Source organism: Mixophyes fleayi, chromosome 4 (assembly GCF_038048845.1).
Source record: "Mixophyes fleayi isolate aMixFle1 chromosome 4, aMixFle1.hap1, whole genome shotgun sequence".
NCBI classification, from domain to species: domain Eukaryota; kingdom Metazoa; phylum Chordata; class Amphibia; order Anura; family Limnodynastidae; genus Mixophyes; species Mixophyes fleayi.
The window spans coordinates 199418438-199443033 of record NC_134405.1 but is presented as its reverse complement, the minus strand read 5'-3'; the positions used below and the strand labels follow the sequence as shown (position 1 = coordinate 199443033).

General features: G+C 40.7%; 1 protein-coding gene across 3 annotated transcripts in view; it reads left to right on the top strand.

The window, feature by feature from the left end:
- The window catches only part of TAFA2 (TAFA chemokine like family member 2), a 262989-nt gene that overhangs the window by 196094 nt on the left and 42299 nt on the right, over positions 1–24596 (top strand). For 2 of the 3 annotated variants that reach the window (XM_075205297.1, XM_075205296.1), the window contains exon 4: positions 17019–17171. In XM_075205297.1, coding sequence (XP_075061398.1) covers positions 17019–17171 — 153 coding nt within the window. Of the gene's footprint in view, positions 1–12389; positions 12501–17018; positions 17172–24596 lie in introns of those variants that run through there. The other variant, XM_075205298.1, reaches the window with a different exon arrangement.

The window sequence follows — 24596 nt, the reverse complement described above, 5'->3', positions numbered from 1 at the left end:
GGGCTGAATTTTTTAGTATTTTCGTCAAGTGGAGGGGGGCCTAGAGAGCCAGAAACCAAACTGTCTTTGTAATTTCAATTAATATTGTACAGTCTATAACGGCTGAATTTTTTGTTTTTTTTCAACAAGTGGAGGGGGGCATATAGAGACAGATAGCAAACTGTTTTTTCCATTTCTTTACATATTTAACTATAAGTGTAGGGTGTAATATACATCCAAAGACGATGGCTGCATTGCTAATATGCATAGATGGAGAGGAAGACAATCTGTTTTGTGTGTAGAATAAATGAAGGCCTACCTACCAGGAATTAAACTGTTTTTTTTTTATAATTTATTAGCTTTACAATTAGATTACTTATCTATGAAACAGGTGGAGCACAAAATTTGGTTATTTTAGGCCCAAAAACATTGATTTTCCAACAAAATAGCAAAACAAAACCAAAACCAAAACCAAAACACGACGGTAATCCAGATCCAAAACCGAATACAAAACCAAAACAAGGGGGTCAGTGACCATCTCTAGTTCAAAGACACACTGTTGATGATGATGGTCACCAGCACTAGCTAGCTGCGTCTGATTGGCTGATTGTGAATTCACCTCTGAAGTTGATAGGCGCTTTCTTTTTTGATCATGCACATTTATAGGAAATTGTGGGCGTATTTAAAAAAAAAACTTTTTTTGCTACTTTTATTTGTATGCGAGAAGGAATATTATATCTGCTTTATTAACAAGCTTAATAGTGAATGTGTTTTATTCACTATCAAAATAAATGTTTTCTTGTGCTTATCATCATCATCATCATCATCATTTATTTATATAGCGCCACTAATTCCGCAGCGCTGTACAGAGAACTCACTCACATCAGTCCCTGCCCCATTGGAGCTTACAGTCTAAATTCCCTAATGTAGACACACACTCACACACAGACAGACAGACATTAGGGTCAATTTTGATAGCAGCCAATTAACCTACCAGTATGTTTTTGGAGTGTGGGAGGAAACCTTGTTGTGTGTATGTGTCAGTGGATGTTTGTACAACTTAGGTATGTCTGACATAAGCCTAGCTTATGTGCTACAGTTGCAAAGCTGGATGTATCTTGCAATGCATGCAACTCAGCTTATGGGTATAAATACGCCATTTTTACCGGCGGCTTTTTTGGCGTAAATCAGGTCACCTGTCTATATCATATATGTCAGCCTGTTAAAATCTAATCTAAGTTTAACCACTTGATTCAATATGTTGTGCATAATGAGATTTTTTTTCTTTAATCAAAACCATATATCCTCCACCACAGAGAAAACCACAAAGTCCCGATCAAAATAGAGGTTATTCCCCAATAGTAAAAGGTGTAGGAAAATGATGTATTCAATCCTTCCAATGTTATGCTTACAAGAATGTTTGAAATACACACACACACACACACACACACACACACACATACACACAAATATATATATATAATCTTTATTCACTCTCCATCCCAACCGCTGTGATTGGTCAATGACGTCGCCTCTCCTCCCTCTCTGTTAACCTTATTTCATTCACATTATCAAGACTTCATCCATGCTGCACCCCTCCATTGCAACTATCTCCCTCATTCTATCAAATCATCCCCCATTCTGTGCAGTTTTAAACGGCATTAAAAACTCACCTATTCTCTAATGCCTATCAGTCATCCGCTTAACTATTTCACCATGTCTGCTACCTCTCCCTCTCATACCTTCTTCCCCAGGCCTCCTTCTCTCTCTCTCATTCCTCGTGATCCTGTCTTCATCTTACCCCTTGTGTATGTCTACCCTTCCCTTTAGATTGTAAGCTCCCTTGAGCAAGGCCCTCTCTGTCCTCCTGCATCCACCACTTTTAATTTGCTCACAAGCTATTCTGCTCACCAACTCCACTTTACTTTTCTTTGCACCATTTCAGTGGCTGTTATCCTGTTATATACACCCACACTCTTGGGCACAGGTTTCCAGCTTTTCCTGAAAAATTCTCGCTCACCCTCACCCTCTTAGCCTTTCTTATTAGCTGTGCCTTGAGTTACCAGAGTTATAGGGCTTGAGTCATTAAGAAGAGTAAAGCATAAAAAAGGATGTAACTTAGTACCTGGGCAAAACCATGTTGCATTGAAAGGGGAGGTGAATTTAAAATGTGGGTACAGATTTATAGTTGGGGTAGGGCATGTCCTAGATCAACTTTAAATCTCAGTATACAAAGAAAGCTATCAAGTATTTGTGTGGTACATGAAAAAAAAGCCAGTATTTAACTTATGTGCAAAAAAAATAATAATTTGCACCCCTTGCATGGTAACATGGTTTGTCCCTGAGAACATTTGCTCCCTTTTTTTGCCATACTTTCCTTAATGACTCAGGCCCATAGTGTTACTTGTTTATTGTACCATACTGTTCTACCTTGTATTGTTCTACTGTTTGTACTCTGTACAGCGCTGCAGATATTTTGTGGTGCCTTATAAATAAAGATTAATAATAATAATACTAATAATATGTAAAGACACACACACATTTGTATTTTTTTCTGGAACATTGGGATTGATATTTACGTTATAAATATCATGAACGGATATGTGTACAAGATGCCAGTGTTTCCTTAATTTGCACTGTAAAGTGCACAGGTTACACACACACAGATGGCTGAGATGTGTTACTTTCAGAAAGAACTGACATGTCATGCTATCTCTTGGCAAAGCACATGAAAATGCTTCATATGGTGCTCTCCAAATTCCAGTCATTAGCTCTGCTAGTGACACCAGCGACGCATTATGGCAACATGAGCCTTCCTCAAAAGCTTTGATTTTGTATAAAACAGGTTAATTAACCAGCAGGGACAATGATTATGAATAAACCAGTTTGTTCACAGTGACATAGTCATAAGGAAGGTTTAACCTTCACAAAAAAAAATAGTTATCTTTATTTTGTATAGTGAAATGATAATATTTCCTATTCTTTTATTGCACCACAATTTTTATTTTATTTAATAATTTGACCTGTTTTTGCCAACGCAATATTAAAAATATCAATTACATATGAAGTATCAACACACTGATTACTATTGTAAACTTTTTTATTGCCCTAATAAAGTTTGTCCAAAACACTCCACTACTGTTCCTTGTTAATAGTTCCTTTATACATAAAGGGGCTGATGTAGAGTCAGATGTAATTTGCACCAAAAGTGTAAGTGTAAATTACATCTCTGAAATAATGCAATTTGCAAATTATTCACAGTCACAGGTATCTAAATATATTCGTAAGTCTGAATAGTATGGAAATTGCATATATTTGCGTAAGATGCGCTTAAAGGGTCTGATTAATATTTGAGTGTACGTCCAGTTGCGTATATTGTATCAAATACCTCTGTACATGCCCAGACCCGGATTTTACGTTAATGAACGTAACTGCATGCAATTAATTTCCGAACACAAATTGCACTTACGAGTGTCTGAGGCTTGATAGTCGGAATGGGGGAGGGAAGTAGCAGACTAACAAAGGTCATGTACAAAAAGAGAGTGCCGAGGGCATTATGACGCAGATGCGGCCGATTTAAGTCTTTGGTTTATCAAATGAATGCTTGGTTTCAGCTGTATGATTTGCACCATCTACAGGGCAGGTGTAAGTGCTGACTGCTAGTGGTGACTGACACAGCATTGTCTTTATTTTAAAAAGTACATGTATGCCTTTCTTTAGCTAACATAGAACATGTATATGAAAGCAAGATAGAGTATAAAAACTCATTATATGTACAGTATGCATTGAAAGAATCTCAAATTATGTATGTTAATGTAAAAAAACCAAAAAACTAAAATATTGTTTGTATGCATTCTGATGTCACCTTATATTGCACCGTAGTGCTTAAAGCTATTCCCACATCCCTGGGTGGTAGGTGTGGGTCAATAAATATAATTAAATAATTAAAATGTCATGGTGCACTACAGGTCTCAGCATGCACGGGCCACCCTTAAGTGTTTGGGCATGATGGTGCTTGTAGTAGTACAAGCTACAGCATAACTATGTCTGCCAGGGTATGTTGGCACTAGAGGAACCACAAGTTCCAGTGTACCCTGGCATTAAGGGCCTGCTGGGACATGTATGCAAGTGGACTTAATGTGGAAAAACACACACACCATAGAAAACAAATCTTTGTTCTAAATAAAGGTCCCCGGCTTTATTTCCTCACTCATGTATGAAGACTTGCACCGCTGGCATCTTCTTTTGCAATCCAGGTCATGGCAAAATAAGAAATGCCGATGACTGTCGCGAGATCCACTGCATATGAGCGCTTAGTAGCAGTGCAATAATATTTGTAACTGGAGAATTTCACATGTTCTGAGATTAGGATATGGGAAATTCTCTACTTATCAATATTTTGATGGTTTGATGTGTTGTTTGTAAACTGTGCAATTTACTAAAGGCAAAACCGCACATCAAAACGCATTATTTGAAACCGTCAGTTCTAAAACCGCCATCCCAATGTTTCCACAAGAAAGGAATACAAATTAGCCAATGTAGGAAGGTGCATTAAAAAGGGCAGATTTTATAAACAAGGTTCTGATGGGCGAGATTGCTCAAACCTCATTTATGCCATTTCAGTATGCTGCCTATAAAAGGAGCCAGAAACCTTCTGCTACTGAGGGAGTTTCAAAATAGCGATGATTGGCGAAATGTTTGATGCACATGGTTTAATTGCTCTGCAACATATAGAGCAGAAAAGAGATAAGGAAGTAGGAGAAGCAGAACCATCAGCAGTAGCAGTAGATTCTGAAGAGACTAAAGTTGGCCCTGGAATCTCTTTTAGACCAGGAGGTCATTCAAATGTTTAGGCTCAAACAAAGAAACCTGCATGATCTTTATGAGCAGGTGAGATGATCTGAAAATTTTCACTGCAGACTCCATTGCAATTATTTCCCTACACAAGTGATTTTGTACTTTACATTTCAAACACTGTGTTCCCAAGTGATTAGACAGACAACCTTTTCACGGCACTTTCTCAAGTGCAAGATAAAGGCTATTGTATACTTATACCTGCTCCCCTACCCAGGAGGCATAACGGCATGAGCTAATGTTAGCTTTCTACAATATCTCTGGATGTCTTGGGAACTATAGATTGCACACGTGCTGGTATGAGGCCATCTCACCAGAGACCAGAGATATATATCAATTTCCAACATTATCACTCACTCAATGTGCAGGTCGTTTGTGATGCAGACATGCACATCATGAAGTGTAGTAGCAGGATATCTTGTTTCATGTCATGACTCCTAATTTCTGCGCTAGCAATCCCATAAGTTTGAGAGAGTATGTATGTCAGTGGGATAGCTATTGAGTATGTAAAAACAGTCATTGCTTTGTACATGTATTTTTTTTTGTGTTAACTGCAATATATGTATATTAAATATAATATGTATTGTGTGTGTCATTTCAGGTGATTCAGAATATGAGTGTTGTCCCTGGCTTATTACACCGATGTTGAATCCATACACACATGCCCAGCATAAATTTAATGAGGCGCATATTAACATTAGGCTTATGATAGAGCTTACCTTTGGACTTTTGAAGCGCAGGTACAGGTGCTTGGTGGCATACATAATTATGCCCCTGCAAAAGTGGCTGCTATCATTATGGCTTGCTGTCTATTGTAAAGGCTGGCATTACTACATAGACCTATTAATATAAAAGTAAGCAGAGAGAAACTAGGGGCCTGTTACTAGGATGTAATGTGGATAATATACAAGTGGGAGGCAGGTCAGAGAAACAATCATTCAGCAATTCTTCACATTCAAAAACTTATTAAAAGTTCTGTAAAGAAATACACAGAAATGCTATATTTTGTTTTCTCACATCTATCGTTATTTTAGAGGGTGGTTCACTAGGGATGTCCCTACTTTGCCCTCTGCCTATGTAATCCCTGTTGCGGATACTTCGCCTTGGCAGAGTAGTTGTGATTGATGTTGATGATGTGCTGGCACAAGAGGTAGACATGACAATAAGTCATGGGTAACTGGAAAACTCCAGCAATACAACTTGCATTCAGTTCTCTGATGGATCCAGTTAAGACCTGTATGAGTTTCTATTCTCTCCAGATCATTTTCTATTTAACTTTGAGCACAAGTTTGAATGTTCTGGTATCTTAATTCCCTTTGTAAGTGGGCATTTATTTTCAAAATCACCACAGCAGCTAGCACATCAATGACTGGGTTTTCTGGTGGGGGAGGAGTGGTTTCATGCTGAGCCTGCTGAGGTGGCATTCTTTTGATAGCAGTAGATGGTGTAGAATCCAATTCATCCACATGGAGGGTAATTATGATGTCTTCATCTCCTTCTGTCTGTGCAGCAATGGTTTCATCTAAATGCAGTTGCTTTCCTGTTCTAGCACCAAGTTGCCATGATGCTCTTGTAAATAGAAATATGTGTAAGCATTCAATTTTTGGTCGCATATTGATGTCATTACAATTTTTATAAGTGGGCACACTAGTTGCCTAGCTCATCTGAGATTGGCTTGTTGAAGTTGCAGAGGGTTCTCTGAATGAGGGATCTGTTTTAACCATTGAGACAATAACACTATTGTTTTATGAATATTGTCATCACTGTATACACTGTGATGTACACCATCTCAAACCCATGGCACTGTACTTGTCAACCTGTTTGCACATTTTTGCACATTTATCATGCCTTATTAATGATTAACAATAATAGCAAAAAAACAATTACAGTACATATATTTAGGGGTAAAACGATAGTTATACTAACCAGTATGTTGCTGTGCTGAAGGTTTGTCACTATCACAGATATTGACACCTTGAAGTCGCCTCACTGACAGGATTCTCCTGAACTCTTCTTCATATGATATCTATTCTTCAACTAGGGGAGGGCCATTTCCTGTGGCTGCAGCAGTCCTTTCCTCTGCCAGTTTCTCCTTCAGATACTTCTTTATGTTTTCATATCTCCTCATGCAGAGTGCCACAGTGTTTTTTAATGGGCCTACTGCATTCACAGCATGGCAAACACCATTCCACAACTGGTATTTACCATACAGTAGCATGTTTGCTGCCTAACTCTCCAGAATTTGATCATGTTCGTGTACAATTTTACTAATCAAATCACAGTTCTCATCATGTGAGAACCTAATATTGCACCCAAACTTGGTTTTCACCACCTGGCCATTGTTATCAGTCCCTTTCTCCTCTTTACTCTCCTGCTTCTCCTCTGCCAAATCCTAGACTATTTCTCTTCCTGACTCCTCCTTACTCTCACTACCAGCTCCCCGTCTCCTTCCTCTCTCCATAACCTCCCACCAACACAAAACACACACTTAAAAACCCCATAAAACTAACTACACTAAAAATCACACCAAACGTACACACAAATAATACTGACAAGGCTTGAAGTAAAAACAAAGTGAAGTAACAACACAATAATCACAACACAACTTTCATAAATAGTCAAAAAAAAAGTACCTCAAAAAACCCTACACCACTATACCCTTCTTTCCTATTACCTTTCTCACAACCCTAGGAAAGATAAAGAGAAAGTGACAATATTTTTATAGATGTCACAATTCTGTGTGTTTAAAGAGCCAATTGAAATCCACACAGTAAAACACATGTTAAAAAAATATAAAAGTTTTGGGCTGAAAACTGGCACTTTGCATAATGATTTGGCTATGAAAACTGTATGCTATGTGAGGCTATTTTCAAAGCGCATACAAAACCCCACTATAGTAAATCTTCACCTACATCTCAACATGGTTGTCTAATTGCCCTAAAGTTTTTACATACATTAATTATTAATTTCTTTTATAGCACATTTGTACATTTATTTTCAGTACTCACTTATTTAAAGCAAATTTCTCGCTCTTTTAAGCAAAAAAATACAGCCCCAAAGATGTCATGATATTTTTTATAACACTATGCATCAATACAAGGGGGTTCACAATACTACACAATACACACCTCTACTTCTCACCAGCGTATATGCCTAAAGCTATCTGATGCGTCCTCATGGCAATTGCATCCAGTGCTCATCCTGAGCCACACTCTTCACTCCTATACCCAGGTGGTAGGGCAAGGTCTGATGTCATCCCAATGTGGGAGGAATCTTAAATTGACCAAGTCCAAGGAGTTCTCTGAACATGTATGCGGTCAAACTTGCACATCACCCTGCATCAATCTCTCTATTCTAAATAGTAAGTCACTTTTGTTCTCACTTTACTACATCTTCCCTTCCCACCCCTGGTCGAGTCCTTCACAGCAGACCCCACCTTAGGAATGTGCTAAGATAAAATTTTCCTGCTCCTTAAGAAAGAGGGAAATTAACATGGGATTTCTCTGTGTGTAGATTCTCTCTTTCAAAACTGACAATCCCTCAATACAAGTACTGCATTGCAATATACTAATACTAAGGATAATATTACATTTATGATCCCACCTGTCATTATTTAAGGATTGGTACAGTAAAAAATACAACATCAAATACATATTACATATTTGATACAAAACAATACAATACACAAAATGGTAAATACAGTTTTGGATGAGAACCCTAGTTTCATTATTTTGACATCCCTTTGTGCAACAGCTGCAATGAAACAACTAGAGGTGTCTATTGGCACTAATCATGTTAATCCAGATGCATCAACAGTCCGAATTCAAAGAAAATAATCACGCAAAAGGAAAGAGTTTAATCAGTAAACCATGTATGTCCCACTATAACTAGGATCCATTTGTGTATTATATTTTTACCATGACATTGATAAGTCTTTTACTGCTTTTTCAGACAATCAGAGTTCAATGAACTCTGTACAAACCATAACAAACTCTTCATCTGCTATATTTATTCTGATCTAACAGTCTTTTATTAGCAGTAATTCCACTGATCCTATATACTGATTTCTAAAAGATCTATCAATGCAGGTACATTTTGAAAAAAATATACATACAATTGAAATAAGACGAAACATATCCACTGTGTTAACTAAGTGTGTCTATTTCAAATGCAATCAAGGCACAAAGAAAAGAACTGTGGTAGATGTAACTGGCCATTTTTTAAAATGGAAATTATGGTTTGAAAAAATGTAAATTCCAAAATATTTCAAAATACTATTTGTAAATGCAGAGGTATTAAACTGAATATAAAATAATTATATCGAACTTCTAACAGTATAATGTCCTACAAGCAATGCTCAAAATGTCAAAATGTTATTTAACTGTATCTCACTGTAGACTTTCTAAATGAAATAAAAAATATATTTTGTCAACTATCCTATCTCCTCTCAACTAGGAGAGCTACATGCAGTGTTCTCTTTGAACTGCAATCCTAAGAAAACAATTAATTTTTTTTATATAAATCAATCTGGTTACATGTAAGAAAGCATTTAATTTTAAGTTATTTTCCTTATTTTTTTTTTCTTCATTAAGCTGCTATTAACGATTTACAGCTTGCTAAGTGTGATGTAATTAGCATGGCAACCACAGTAAGAAGACATATGATGTAGTTAGAGGCTTTGAATTCCCTTGTTCTCACATCCCTGTGCTCCCCATCTTCTACCATCATCGTGTGAACACTGAAGGGCTTCCTGACTGGCTCTAAGAAATCAGGTTATGCTCTCTTCATAAATAGATTTGAGAGACAAAACCACCTCAGCTTCCAGCTGAGAGACTTATTCTTGCAGTAGTAACCATGTAAATATACCATCTCAGATCAATTTTAAAAGGGAAGACTGGGTTATAGGAGGACAGTGTGGATTCACCATCAGCTTTATTTTGCAAAGGTAGAAAAAAGTTTTAAGTGGGCCGCTATCTGGTGACAGCAGAAGGAGAAGGAGTACTTGCCATCATCTCCACTGTCACTGCTCTACACCATGTTATCTAGGATATAAGCGCTTATAAGCGCTAAGCTCCTGGCTTGCAGGTGCCTAAATCATCGTGTCCATGAGCATTCACTCATAGCTTTGAATAGCTCCATTTTATATACAAAGGAATGGTGAAGTTGGGCACTGGGTAAGTATGAAGAGGACCTGCTTCCTGGTAAGTGGTTAAGTAATCTGTAGTAATATGTAATCTGGTTAACATATATCAAGCAGATGTAGGTTATATTTGCTATCAGAAGGTTTCTATGCTCTTAGTGGCTGGCTATGAGGCTACCTCTTTACAATATATTCCTAGCAGGGGGTTGTAAATGTGCACCATATGGCCGGCAGTTGGAAGGTATCTATGCAACATATAGCTGGCAATGGTGGCAATTGTCTGAATTATGTGGCTAGTTATTGTTTTTCTGCAATAGATGTCAAGCAATTGGGGATATATGTAAAATATGTTTGGCAATGAGTGGAATTTCTGGCGATGGATGTATCTATCTGTGTAACATATAGCTGACAATGTGGAGTTTCTCTGTGCAACATTTCACTGGTAATTGTGCGTGTTATGTGTGCAATATAGGGCTATCAAAGATGGTATTCCATCTGCAAAAACTAGTTAGAATACAGATCCGCATGTTTAGGAAGATAATTTCCAAATTGATGTGTACAGGATCTAAGTCTTACTGAGTATGATGATGGTGACTGTTTGCTGTTTATGATCATTGGCAGGGAAACTGTTGGGATTTTCAGTGCTAACCCCCTGTATGGAGTTGCCAAATGCACCATGAAGCTCCTCCGGCACTTCACCGTGCATGCGCTGCTCCCCCATATCTTTGCTCTTGTTCCGATACCTGCGTTGTTCTGAACGGGAGACTCAGAAGTTAAGGGGGCATGGCACTTGTGCCGAAAAAAATATTTTTGCCCGAGATTGCAGGGTTTCACCAACCCTGAGCATGGAAGCCATTTGCTGGATAAAATGACACAAATTTTCTGTTTAGGAGAATGGTGGTCATTTGCTGTATAGGAGTGTGAGGGCAACACTCCCGAGGAACGCCTCGGAGAGTCCCCTGAAATGGGAGGAAAGGTTCTCACCTGATCCCGAGGGTCGCTATGGGCGGGGCCTGTCAAGGGGTGGAGACTTCCACGACAGTCACGGTCCCCCTGCAAGGCGAGAGGAACAGAGGCACGAATACCACGGGGGAAGGAAGGGGCTGTCCGGAATGTCGCCCAGGAACCGAGGGTTGCTCAGCCCCACTTGGCGACTCTCCGTTTTATTCTGGCCAAGCCACACGGGCTACAAAAGTTCGGGGTAGAGAACGTTCATGGCCGAACTCCCTACTCACCACTGGGGAGGGCCACCCGAACGTAGGAACAAGACTCACCCTGCCGCCAGTGCGACGCGGGGTATCACAGTCCCCACCCGGAACCGTCAGTATCCTGGCGGCGTGCGGGCTGACTCCGTCTTACCCCCCGAGACACCGTCTGCTCTGGGACCGCCAGGCAACCTTGCCGGAGCCCAGACCAGACACCCCAATGGAACCGTGGTCGACCGTGACAAACCCCGTAACTCACAGGGGCAGGGCTGCACTGCCCCAGTGGAACCGCGGAACGCCCTGACCGCTCCCGGAACTCAGAAGGGCTGTGCTACACTACTCCCAAGGTGCTGAGGAAAACCCTGATCTCCCTCAGCCCGCGAAGGAGTCGTGCCACACCGCCACCCAAAGGCCCGTCCTACCTCGAGTCTACACGGAGGGGGGGAGGGAAAGGGGGTAGACAGTACTTACCGGCTTGGGAGACCCTACGCAGTCCGTCTCTCTGGGGTGGTACGAGACTCGCCCCAATTGCCCCTTCCAGGCCATACACACGGCCAGGAGACAAGTCAAGCGCCACCCAGCGATTAATCCCAACACACCGCCTTCCGACCCCTACGGAAAGAACACAACACACTCCTACAACCCACGGGCCGGTGCACGGAAGGAGGCACCACCTACTCCACTGTGCAATCCCGAACACAACAGTGTAATTCCCCAATGCAGCAATACAATCTCAAAGCAGAGCACAATCCCCCAATACAAAAATGCAATAGCCCTAATACAACAGTACAATTACCCCAATACAACAGTACAATACCCGATAACAGGTACACCACGTGTAAGGTCCTACCCTACTCTACCAACACAGAGGATACTGAGGAAGGGGGGGAAATCTTCTCCTACTGAGGCCTACGCCGAGGACTACCTAAGGGCCTTGTGCCCTAGGGGCTCACTAAGGGACTTGTGCCCTATGGGTGTACTTAGGGCCGGGTGCCCTATGGGGTCTACTCAGGGCCTGGTACCCTATGGGGGTTGCTCAGGTTCTCGTGCCCTACTGTGGGGATAGCGCACCTAAGCGTGCGCTCACCTATCTGTGACACAGGCCTGATGCCTGAAGGGGTTAGGGCCTGGTGCCCACTTGAAGGGGGGGATGGAAGAAGATAGCGTGCGGGCGTGGGCCTGGAAGAGGTGGTCCCCACTGGGGTCTTACCTGTTCCAGGTGGCCTTCCGGTGACATCTGCTTAGCTCCTTGTTACTCCCGATGGCGATGATCCCAGGCACCCTCCGCTGGTCTCCTTTGTTTCCACGTCTTCACCAGACAGGTTAGCTCGTAGCCCTGACAAGGGCACTCTGTCTGGCCTTCTGCCGGCGATGTCTGCTGCTACTGCTGCTCCGGCTTCTGTACCTGCTGCTGCTGCTGCTGCTGCTGCTGCACGTTCAGGTCCACTTGCCTCCAGCTCTGCTGCCCAACGCACTGCCCTGCAACCACGTGGGCGCCTCCTATATGTCTCGGCCAGTCGCTTGCCGATGACGTCATCCCGGCCGGGAGCCATGATTGGTTTGCGGCCGGGAGCTGTGATTGGTGCACAGCCGGGAGCCGCGATTGGCTCGTGGCCGTTCCATGCGGCCAACGTGTCCACAGGAGCATGGTGGTTTTAGTAGTTTAGTAATATCGGCAAAGCTTCAGATTTGTCCAGGTTTATTGTAAATCCGGAGAAACTAAAATATCTGTCAATAACCTTAAGTATGAGGGGACAGACTCTCAGGTTCAAGATAAAGAGGAGCATACTGTCGGCAAAGGCAACCAATTTTACCTGATAATTGAGAATCGTAATGCTCTGGAAATCAGTTGCCTGAAACAAATGGCGCAATAACTGATCTAGAGCTAAATTGAAGAGGAGTGCTCAGGGGGGCATCCCTGTCTCGTTCCTCTCCCACAGGAGAAGGAAGTGGAGATGATGTTATTTACTGTAGTATGGGCGTGAGGTTCATTGTATATAGTATTACAAATTTTCAAAAGTTGGGGCCAAAATGTTGGAATTTTAAAAGTCTGGTCAGGTGGGGACCAAGCTATTTTATCAAAAGCCTTTACAGCATTAAGTTTTACTATTATATTATCCTTGTGTTTGACGTGTGGCCGTGATTCCTGCAATGGCTGTACAAATTCCTTTGACTGATTGCCTAAGCTTAATCAATCCAAATTGGACAGGAAAGATCACATGAGACATAATGGATTGTAATCAGTTTGCCATTAATTTGGTAAGAAGCTTAAAATCCTGGTTAAGGAGGAAGATCGATTAGTCTCTATTGTGGGGTCTCTATCAGGTTTTGGCAAGACAATTATTCGGACTTTAATGGAAGCAGTGAGGGGTGTCTCCAGTGAAGAAAATAAGGTTATAGAGAACTGACAACATGGGGACAAGTTCCTCACACAGTGCCTTCTAATATTCTGCTCCAAAGTCAACTGGTCCTAGAGATTTGCCATTAGGTAACTGTTTAATAGTATTACTGATTCTTGCTCTGTGATCGGTTCATCTAAAGCTAGCTACTCCTGTGATGAGAGTTTCAGAAGACCTGCTTCCTGCATGAAGCGAATGCCTTTGTTCTTATTGTCCCATTCTGCAGTGTATAGTGTTTGGTAGTAGTATCTAAATGTATCGCAGATGGCTTCAGGATCAGAAAATTGTACATTGTCAACAGTTCTTAGAAGTGAGACCCATTTAATGGTTCTGGGGCCTGTAAACGGTTGGATGTTAAAGCTTGAAGAGACCCCGAATGTATAATCCCAAGTACGTGACATAACTTCAGTTAGCGTATCAAATAGATTTATTTAAGATATATATTACTACAAGTGTTGATCAATTCATAGGTAAATATGTTCAGTACAGCAATCGCATTAGCAATTCAATGAGCGTTTTTTGGGCTTTTTCTGTAAGAAATATATTGTAAATCTTATTAGGAAATGTGTCATGACATTTGTATTGTCTGTAGGCCATGATTACTACAAATCTAAGTTCCAGACGTTTGACTGTGAATTCCTTATTATGCCGGAGTATATAAGAGATGATGTGACCCCGTAAAGCGACTTTTGAGGTAATCCAAAATAAGGTGGCGTTGTCTACAAGTTCCAAGTTATCATTTACAAAGTTGTGCCAGGAATGTTTAAGTTGTTGTAAAAAACGTTTGTATTGGCTGAGATAGCTTGGAAATCTTCAACTGTGAGTGAAATGTCTAGATCAAGTTTCAAGGTCAACGCTATCGGATCATGGTCTGGAATAATGATGTCCTTAATTAAGTTGTTTTCAGCTTTAGGAAACAGGTGATGAGAGAGTAAGAAGAGGTCAGTGCGAGAGTGTGTGCCATGTGGGGGGTGGGAGTAAAAAGAGTAATGTCTTTGTAAAGGGTTTAAGAGATGCCAAGAGTCAACTAAGGCAAGTTGCTTGGCATGAAGAGAAACACCACTCTGTGTGTTTGGAGTGGTGTGGTGTGGGGTACTAGCCTCTGACCTAACTATGGACGGATTGTCGACAGTATTGAAGTCTCCTCCAACAATTAGATTTTGTCCACCCAGCTAATAATCTTCTGAAGCATAGCTTCTACTATGACATATCTGCACTCAGGATCAATACTTTTATGATAAATTTAGTAAAGGAGCAATTTGTCAAACAAAATAGCAGTACCCCTCTTATTATAAGCAGAAATGCAGTCCCCATCCAAGAGTCTCGCAAAGGTCATCCATCTGCTAATTTCCAATAAGTCTCTTGGAGGAGCACAAAATGTGGGTGTAATCTCTTGTAAGATGTGGGTGTAAAATTGGTTAGAACTTTTTTCCGATTGATTGTATGGTTAATACCCTTCACATTCCACAAACAAAATTCAATGAGGATAGTACAACATTTTGTAGTGGGTGGCAGGGAGGTAGGGTGTGATGTAGACAGATTATCCAATTCATTGTTGGTGGGTTGTTGTAAGCACAAAACATTTGATATGAGAGGTCCTCTCTCCATCCCAGTGAGTAGAGAAAAGGAAACCAGACAAGGAGTACATCCAGGCCTGTGGGTGAATGACTCTGTCACGATAACAGTATAAATAATAATGTCTCTTACCTTATTCTTTCAATCGGATCCCCAAGGCTGGAAGTTGGCTGGACAGAACGGAGTTCCTGATGAAGTTTAGCTGAAAGTGATCCGTGAGGTTGTAGAGGTGATGATCCCAGGGAGGCAGTTTCCAGAGACAAAAACAGACATGAAGGAAAGCTAATGTCACGATAATAAAGTCACTGTTCAGAGTCCCAGCTGGTTTGGCAATTGTACATAGCTTGAGAAAGTACAGCCTGAAGGGGTTAATATCCGGAAACTGTATAGGCAATATCTTCACTGTTTCAGTTTAGTAAATATGCCCCCAGGTGTCAGCCGAAACTGGTGACAACAGGAACCCCCCCTCCGAGGCAAAGAAACTAATAAGGACTGTGTTGCAAATTGAGAACGTGTAGCCATTTGTTCAATGTAGTGGTTAGCTGCTGCAGGATCATCAAAAAAGGTAGCCTTGCCATTCACTATCATTTCCAATTTAGCAGGGTAAAGATGAGAGAATTTCATTTTCTTATGAAATAGGCATTTGCAGGCAGGATTAAAATCTCTATGTTTGCTAGCAGCAGTGGGGGAAACATCTTGTAATATAAATAGACGATAGCCATTATAGTTTATATTAGCAGATTTTCTGTAGTGGTCCAGTAATTTAGTTTTGTCTGCATTACTCATCATTCTCCAGATTACAGGTCTTGGCCAGCTAGAGTCCATTTGGCAGTCAGGGCCGAATCTGTGTGCCTGTTCGATGACCAAGGGGACACCCGCCAAATCCATGGCCAATTGTCGTGGGAGCCAGGTGGTAAGAAGGGTGGTTAACTCTGAGCCCTTGACCAACTTGGGAATGACCAGAATTTGCAGGATATTACGCCTGCCTCTATTTTCCAGATCGTCAACCTTATCATTGAGTGATTGAATGGTTTTGAATTGGGTTGCGATTATACATTGTGCTGAGTTAAGCGCATCTTCCACGTTTGTTACTCATTGCTCAATATAAGTAAGACATTGAGAGTGTTGGTTTATTTGAGCCAGAGTGGTGTCTAGGGATTCTATGATTCCCACTAGTTTTCCATCTTGGAGCAGACCCAATTTGTTTAGTGTTCAGTCCACTTACCACCTTCTTCTGAATTACCTACTAGAATCATTAGGCAGCAAGAGGGAAAACGTGCACAAGGAATATTTCATATGTGCAATTGCAATGGGTTTCTTGGCTGTAAGAGCATTAACAAAGAATGTACATAATGGGTTAAGGGTTTGCTCAAAATACACAGATTGTAATAATTGCCCAGTAAATGAATAATTATTTGCATTTATTATGGGCCTGATTCAAGTGCGAACGCAACTTGTCCATAAACTGCATTTTAAAAAATAGCACAGAAGATATGCGTAGTTCTGACCATATTCAAATCCAAGCATTTGGCAAGTGTGTATTGTGCTAATGACATTTTAGACTTCATATAGCATTACAAACAGTATGCAAGTAAACATTTGTTTCTTTATATATCATTGTTTGCTACCTAGATGCAGTATAAAAAATCTCTTACTTGTAAGATTAAAGATGCACCCCACAACCAGATCTGGAAGTTTTTTTTTATAGAATACTCTTTAGAGAAATTGCAATACTCTGTACAGAAAGGTTTCTAACTTCATAGAGAACAGTGTCATTGAAAGAGTGTTGTAGGTCAATCCAATTTTGATCAATTTTCATTATAAATTGCTAGCAACTCTAAACTGGATAATTTCTTGCTTTCTCAGCTCAGCATGTTAGAACGGGAACATGTGAAGTTGTGGATCTCCACAGATGCTGTAATAAGAACAAGATAGAAGAAAGGTCACAAACAGTAAAGTGCTCATGTTTCCCGGGTCAAGTAGCAGGAACAACAAGAGCTACTCCATCTTGTGTAGATGGTACGTACACTAAGTTTATTAAGTATTAAGCCCAGATTTAAGACAACAATAAATGTGATATGTGAATATTTCTCCTAATAGTACCCTTCATACATTTTCTGAAAATGGAAATACCTTTACAATGTCTGCTTCCAATCATTCAACAGGCCAAGCTCACTTACTGGAAAATGTACAAATATAATTAGACATTTTTATAAATGTTTACTTTGCCAATGTACATCATGGTTAGATAAACCCTGTAGTAGATTGTTACTTATTGCACCAAAATCTGAAGGAATGGAAGTGTCTTCTCTGTTCAGGTGGGGGCACACTATGTGGCCCTCCATACATGCCCACCCTATCTGTATGGTCATCTGCCTTATATCAACAGTCATATCTCTTGGCACAAGTAGCTGTACATACTGGAAATTTCAACTCTGCTAACATTGACAGATGATGTGGCTTTTGGGATTGGTAAGTATGCAGGATTATGTACTGTGTCTGCTACCTCAAGAGAGAAGGCAGTTATGTTATCTCATCATATAATGAAGGGATGTGTTCTGGCAAAATAGACCCTACGGATCTATTACATCTAATTCAGAGAAGAAAATATGTTCAGTAACTGGAGGTCATGTAGCAGATGCAATGACAGATTTCAAGCTAATTTAGTAATTGTATACATTATTGTCTTATTTTACACTTGCTATCTCCAAGATGGCGTCTTTGCTCATAAAGACAGCTGTTTGATGAGATAAATTTTGACTGCACAATTGGAGCATTCAGTTGTTCATCATTGCAAATAGAAAGACTTTTTTTGTGCCAAAAGCAGGATGATAACTTTATAAACACAATTTTTAAATGAATTTGAGGGGTGGTATAGCTTTTTAAAAACACAGACAGATTTTATTTTATTTTCTACTTGTAGATTATTTAAACTTGGATTTTTAATGTGTATAGAAAACAATAAAATTCATTTAAAACCTTGAATTTAAAATTTTATGCTGATTAATTTAAATATAATGCATTATATCAGCATATCAGTGAACTCAATAGATGTTACCATTTAATATTTAATATTATTCATATATCTTGATATTTTACATCTAGCAGGAGGTTCTGTGTTGCCTGTGGGAAATGACAGATGCGCACAGAGTTCTTACATGATCACAATCGGTCCACCTTCTATTCATACGACTCCTCAACATAGCTCCCCACACGCCTCTTTGGGCTAGGGGAAACACTGCAACAATTATTGGAGTGCAATTGTCACGGTTGGCTATAAAGGAAATAGATCCCTAGGCTCTGATGAACATAGCTAGGCCCACCCACGGGCGCGGAGTCTAACAGGACGGTGGTTTTCACCAGGAACCCCAGCAAGGAGGTATGGTCTTAGCGGCACCGAACCTGCAGGTCGTAGTCCCGTGAGTGAGTGAACAGCAGAACGAAGTGGTGTAGCCAGGTGATGCAGGAAGTAACACGGGTACCAGCAGGTAAGTAGTAGAGACACAGGAACAGTGGTAATATATACTGATTGTAACTGAGGACAGAACAACATAGGAGAATAGTGGACAACAGCTGATGAGTCTCAGGAGTAGTAGCTTCTCTGCCAGATACCGGTGAGAGAACCGAAGCTGTCACAATTGTGTACTAAGGAGTTGGTAATAGAGATACTGGAGCAGCGATAGTTCAACACAGACCACTTCTGTCTGGGTGCAGACAGAAGTAGCCGAGGTAACTTCGGGCAACAGCTGATGAGCCTCAGAGGTAGTAGAGGCTCTGAGAGGTAGCGGTGAGAGAACCAAGGCTGCCACGATGAAGTACTCTGGAAATAGGGGTACTAGAGCAGCAATAGTTCAACACAGGCCATTAGGTGAGAGCAAAATGAAGTGCATGCAATCCACAAGGAGAACAGGAACCAGAACCAAAGGCTGCAGGCTACAGGCATCAGACAGGTGAATCCAGGATGTTTAAATAGTGCTCCAATAACACTTAGCCAATGAGAAAAAGGGAGGAGGTTCTGAAGTGCAACAGGCCGTGCACCAGCGCAGGTCTGACAGTAGCTGAATGAATGGAATGAGCTTGACGCTAGAGCATGCTAGTTTCCAGATTAATGAGATGCAAGTAACGAGACAGGTACCCGTTTGCAGGACTGGAGCATAACAGCAATAATATAAAGTTCAAGGAAGGGGGTGTCTGAGGTGACTGCCAGAAGTAGAGACACTGCACTCAACTCCTATTGCCGACACCTCGATTTGGTCTGGGCCTGGGCGTGGGGCTACAAATATTCCGGACAGAGAAGTATCCCGGTCGGCATATCTTACTCACTGGTGTACTAGCAAGAAAAAACAAAAAGTGCCCAAAAGGTGCCACAGCCCTGTTCCCAAAGTGTCCTGAAAAGACAGTGCAGGAGTGGACCTGACAGATGGCTGACTATGGGCCTTACCTTTTTCTGGCAGCTTTCATTGTCAGCTTAGGAACCGTCCTCCTGCTGCTTCTTCTATGGATGGTCCCCAGCAACCCTTTTTGTTGAGTCTTTAGGTCTCCGGCTCTCCACTGTCTCTTGCTTTCTCCAGTCTTCCACAGGAACTCTTCTGGCTTGTCCCGCTATCTTCTCTTGAACTCGGCGCCACTGTTTCTCCACAACTGTTCTGGCTGTTCCACCATTGGACTCTACTTGTATGTGACAGCTAAATATTAGCTGTCACGAGTGCTCTGGTCGATGGCGCGGCAAAATTCAAATTTTTAATCAGAGCAATCTACATTACCAATTTTAATTAATTTAAAACGTATTTTATAGTAGAAATACATCAAAATGTCTCAAACTTGCTGATAAGATCATTTGCATAAGGACTGCAGTTGGTTAATGGCACCAAGGGATTTGACCATTGCTATGAAGGTTACTATAAAATTACATAAGAAATAGATACCTTTCAAACCATTCCTGTTTACCTGTAGCCTGAGATTTGTTCAAATGAGAAAAAACAAGTTTATATATTAAATTAATATCTTTAGCTTATTTCTATCAATGCATAGAGGTGTTAATTTACAATAAGATGTGTGCATTTGCCATTATGATTTGTTACTACATATACCCAAAAAAATGTCAGTGATTGCAAGGAGCGCAAAACCTATTGTTATCTAAATGATTTGAACAACAGTTCTAAAATAACTGCTCATCCTCTCAAAAACTATGTTATTCAGGCCACATAAGGAATTGAAGGTCCTCTTCTTCAACATTTTAGATAAAACATAAAGGTTAATATAGGTATGTCAAATACTATTGTTGTGAAGGTCAATGTATTCTTAAATTAAAAATAGCAGTAGTGGTTATGTAATAATGCTTGAAAGTTGCCTTGAAATCAATGTTAACTGTATTAAAGAACACAAACAGGTTTTCCAGAATCAGATAAATTTAATGTATAGATTTGTACATGACTTCCCGAAACCACATTAAATACATTGTTTTATCTTCCTGGCTTTCTTCTGTGATTTTCAACAACATTTTATGCCCTTTGATATGACACAAAATTTCACTGTGCATATCATTGTGTCCGATTACTGTATATCCAATGTGAGGCTGAGTTGTGTTCGCAATTCTTCCAGGATCATATAAAGCCTTTGCGAAAAACACAGAAGGAAGACAGAAAGAGTAAGAAATACATTTAGAAAAAGCTGATGGAGGGCGTAAACAACAAATAATCTATTATTGGAAGACCCTTTTAATACAGGTAAAATGATAAATAACTATTTGGTACTGCTAGGTAATATAGTAATATACATTAATACCAATATTGTATTTTTATAATAATAATACTATGAGTAAAATAAAAACATACTAGTTATTAAGTTGAGATAAGAGGATTTTTGTACTCACATTAAATCCATTTCTCTGATTCAGTCTGCTACCATGGAGTACAGCGGGGCATGCAGAAGCTGGGCTCTTGGGGTTAAATATTTGAAATTCTGAACCTCCTCCCCTGTCCATCCCCTCTCCAATTTGCAACTTACAAAGCTCGAAATGACAGGGTAAACAGGAGAATACAAAGAACAAAATCACACTCCAAACACACTTCAGAAATAAAACACTGGGCATAATGGATGGGACCGCAGTGTCCCCTTGATGATGTCGGAGGAATGGATTTAATGTGAGTACAAAAATCCTTTTTTCCGCTTCTTGCCTTCTGGGGGACACTGCTACTGTGGGGACTTTCAAAAGATGCCCCTAGGGGAAAGTATACTCAGCCAAAGCTGAATACAAAACCTTTCATTCAAAATTAGCCTCTTTGGATGCAGAAACAATGAAAATGGTAATACCTAGTGAAAGTGTGAACAGAGGACCAAGTTGCTGTCTAACATACAGTAGCTGCTTATCCGAGGTCTCATGCCGTGCCACCCAGGGAGCACTTACTGATCTACTAGATTAGCTCAATCATTTTTCTGGAAATAGTGTACTGGAGTGAATATAAGCCTGATAAGTAATGTCTCTGATCCACCTGGCAATAGTTTCATTGCTGGCCAACCCCTCATCTGTGCATCATAAAGAACCAGAAGAGAGTCCTTGCTACGAATACCTTAAGAACTGCCCAAATAAATTTGTAACAATCTGATCACATCAAGTAAGGTGAGCTGGTCCTGATCACTCGAAGATCCTGATTTCTTTAGATATGTAATAATGATGTCCTGATTAGGGTGGAAAGTAGACACAACTTTAAGTTGGAATAAAGTTGTAGTCCACAAGTCCTATCTTTGTGAAATATCAAAAAAGGAGATTGCAGGATAGAGCTCCCAACTCTGACACCCTTCTAGCTGAAGATGTGGTAGGAAGAATTTTTTTATGTCAAATACATCAGATCAACTATCTCCAAGCCGTGAGTGCAGAAAGAATCAAGTTAGGTCTCTTGGTTATATTGGTTGGATATACAGAAGCTGAACGTGTAGAACTCTCTGCACCAAAGTTTACACCTCCAGAATAATAGCCAGGTTCTTTTGAAAGTGGAAGCCTCTACTCTAATCTTCTTGAGTAAGATCACTGAAACTTCCTCTCTAGTATGCAGGTTGGAGTGCAAAAGGCAAGCTGAATATGCCTTTACAAGAAGATCATTCAAGTATGGAATAACCAATATTCTCCTTGTTTTAAAAAGCACAACCATTATTGGCATGGTCTGACACCCTTCCCAGATAGGGACATGAAGATGTATGTCCTTTTTAGCTAATGATCCTAAGAATTTGATGCTCTCCATTCCACTGATGACTGATCTGAGGGACTCTATCTTGAGCCTGTCCACTCGAGAACTGGCGTTTTAGGCTTTCAGGTCCCAGGTGAGACAAATTTACTTGTCTGGCATTTGAACAAGAAAGAGGTTTGAGTAAAACTCCTGAGTCTTCAATTTCTGCCCCAAACTAAACATTGCTCTCAAAGGGAAGGCCTTCCAAATACTTTGTCTGTTTCTCAGGGCCTGAGCCAAAATGATCCCTAGAAACCACTGTTAGAGCTGAGATCCTGTGACTGGATCACTTATAAGTAACTTATTTAAAGGAAATAGCGCAGGGCACTTATTTATATAATTCAAAATGACCTTATTTTTGATATTGTGTTTATTTTGTTAAGGGAAATCTTTATTTCAGAGACCAGGGAATTTGAACTCGTTTGTTTTAACTTTGCTAGAGGAAATGCACTCATGTCTGAGGTATATGTTTGATTTCTGATAAGCATTTATTTGAGGCAGTCTGTGTGTAGTTTCTAGAGGATGTCCTCATTGAGGTTATTCAAAGTGAGTGACCAACACTTGAACACACCACCGGAGATTGTTATTGTGAGTTCCTAAGTGGATTTTCTAAAGGGTGTTAGAACCTGTCTGAATATTGTAAACATCACGTGATGTAGGATATCACATAAGTGTACGTTTTTTTTAAGTGTAAACTGCATCCTGAGATCTCATGGAAATCTGAGGAAATCAGTTTGATGTGGAAGTTAAATTGTGTTCGATGCAGGATTAGAGTACATGCTGATGTTAATGTTTGAATGAAATATTGCAGTCTGTGCAGAGCCTTCTCTGATCAGGGAGCTGGCTTACCCCCTGTCAAGACTAGTATAAAACTGTATAAAAAGAGAGCCCTTGTACACTGAAATGTATCATTCTGATGTTCCATCTGACCTGACCACTGATACCTTTAATCAGTGGAACTGTCCTTGTGAGGGCACTTGAGCTAAATAAACATAATTTTGCTTGAAGACCCTGCTTGACAACTTCTTCAATATTGCTGTATTCCTGTGACCTACAGATTAGACCCTAAATCTAATCCGTCCTCCAGCTGTTCTGAAGTTTGGACACAGCTCCTACTAGCACCGCTCTGTCGCTACCCAGCAGCTTTGGTCAGTGTGATAGGCCAGGGGGGATCCATCCACAGCACCCTGCTCCATAGTAAGCGGTCAGGGGTACCAGCCCAGGTGTACCAGCACAGGAGTACACTAGCAGTGACAGTTACCCAGAAGAAACGTGGTTCTGGATGCCATAAAGGAGTCCAGTGGTGGCAGCAGGCTCCTCCTACTGTGACAGGAGGGGTGTATTCAGAATAACAGAAGGGGTCGGTGGCAAAGTAAGCCCAGCCAGTTCCCAGCATCAATGGACAGGGTGGCATAGGCGGTTCATCCTGTCACAGATCCTATAGTCAATTAAAGCTGTATTCAGAGCCACATTTCCAAGATACTCTGATGCTTCCTTAATGTGTTTCACCAAGGGTAGTCATTCAGACTTAGGTATGTCTGATTGCAAACCCTAGAAAATCAGATTTAACAATTTTTCAATTGATTTGTTAACCCATACTGAAGCTAATGCAGGCATTAATACAACCTCTGAAGCCACAAAAATTGACTTTAAAATATTTTCACATTTTCAGTCCATTCCATTTCAAAGAGAAGTGGCTCCAGGGATCAACAAGAAAATAGATTTTGGAAGATGGGCCTCTGGAACGTCCATCATTGTTAGCAGTTCCCACTTAGTCTTATCTTCAAAAGGCAGAGGGCTTGGCCTACCTGCCGGTTATAGCTTCTGGACCCTGGTTGCTGACCTGCTCCCTGTTCCTGTGCTCTCTGTTGGATTGATCCCTCGTTGTGGCCCTTGGCTTGAATTCAGAATCTGCTGTTTTCCTGTTGCCCTGACCTTTTGGACCTGTTTCTGCACTTCCCTGTTTGCCACCAGCCCTGACCTATTGCCTGTCCCTGACCATCCCGTCTGCTATGGACCCTTGATCCTAGCCTGTTTGCTGTCTACTCTCTTATATCCGGATTAGGTCCTCCGACCTATCTGCTGTGGTGTTGCTCATAAACTTTCACTACTTGTAGTTAAATCCTGGGGGCATCCGAGTACCTGTGAGCGCGTCAAGCTCTACGGGAAAGGCGGCTGCTATAGGTAAAGACCTCTACCATTTGTTCTGTACGTTTATGAT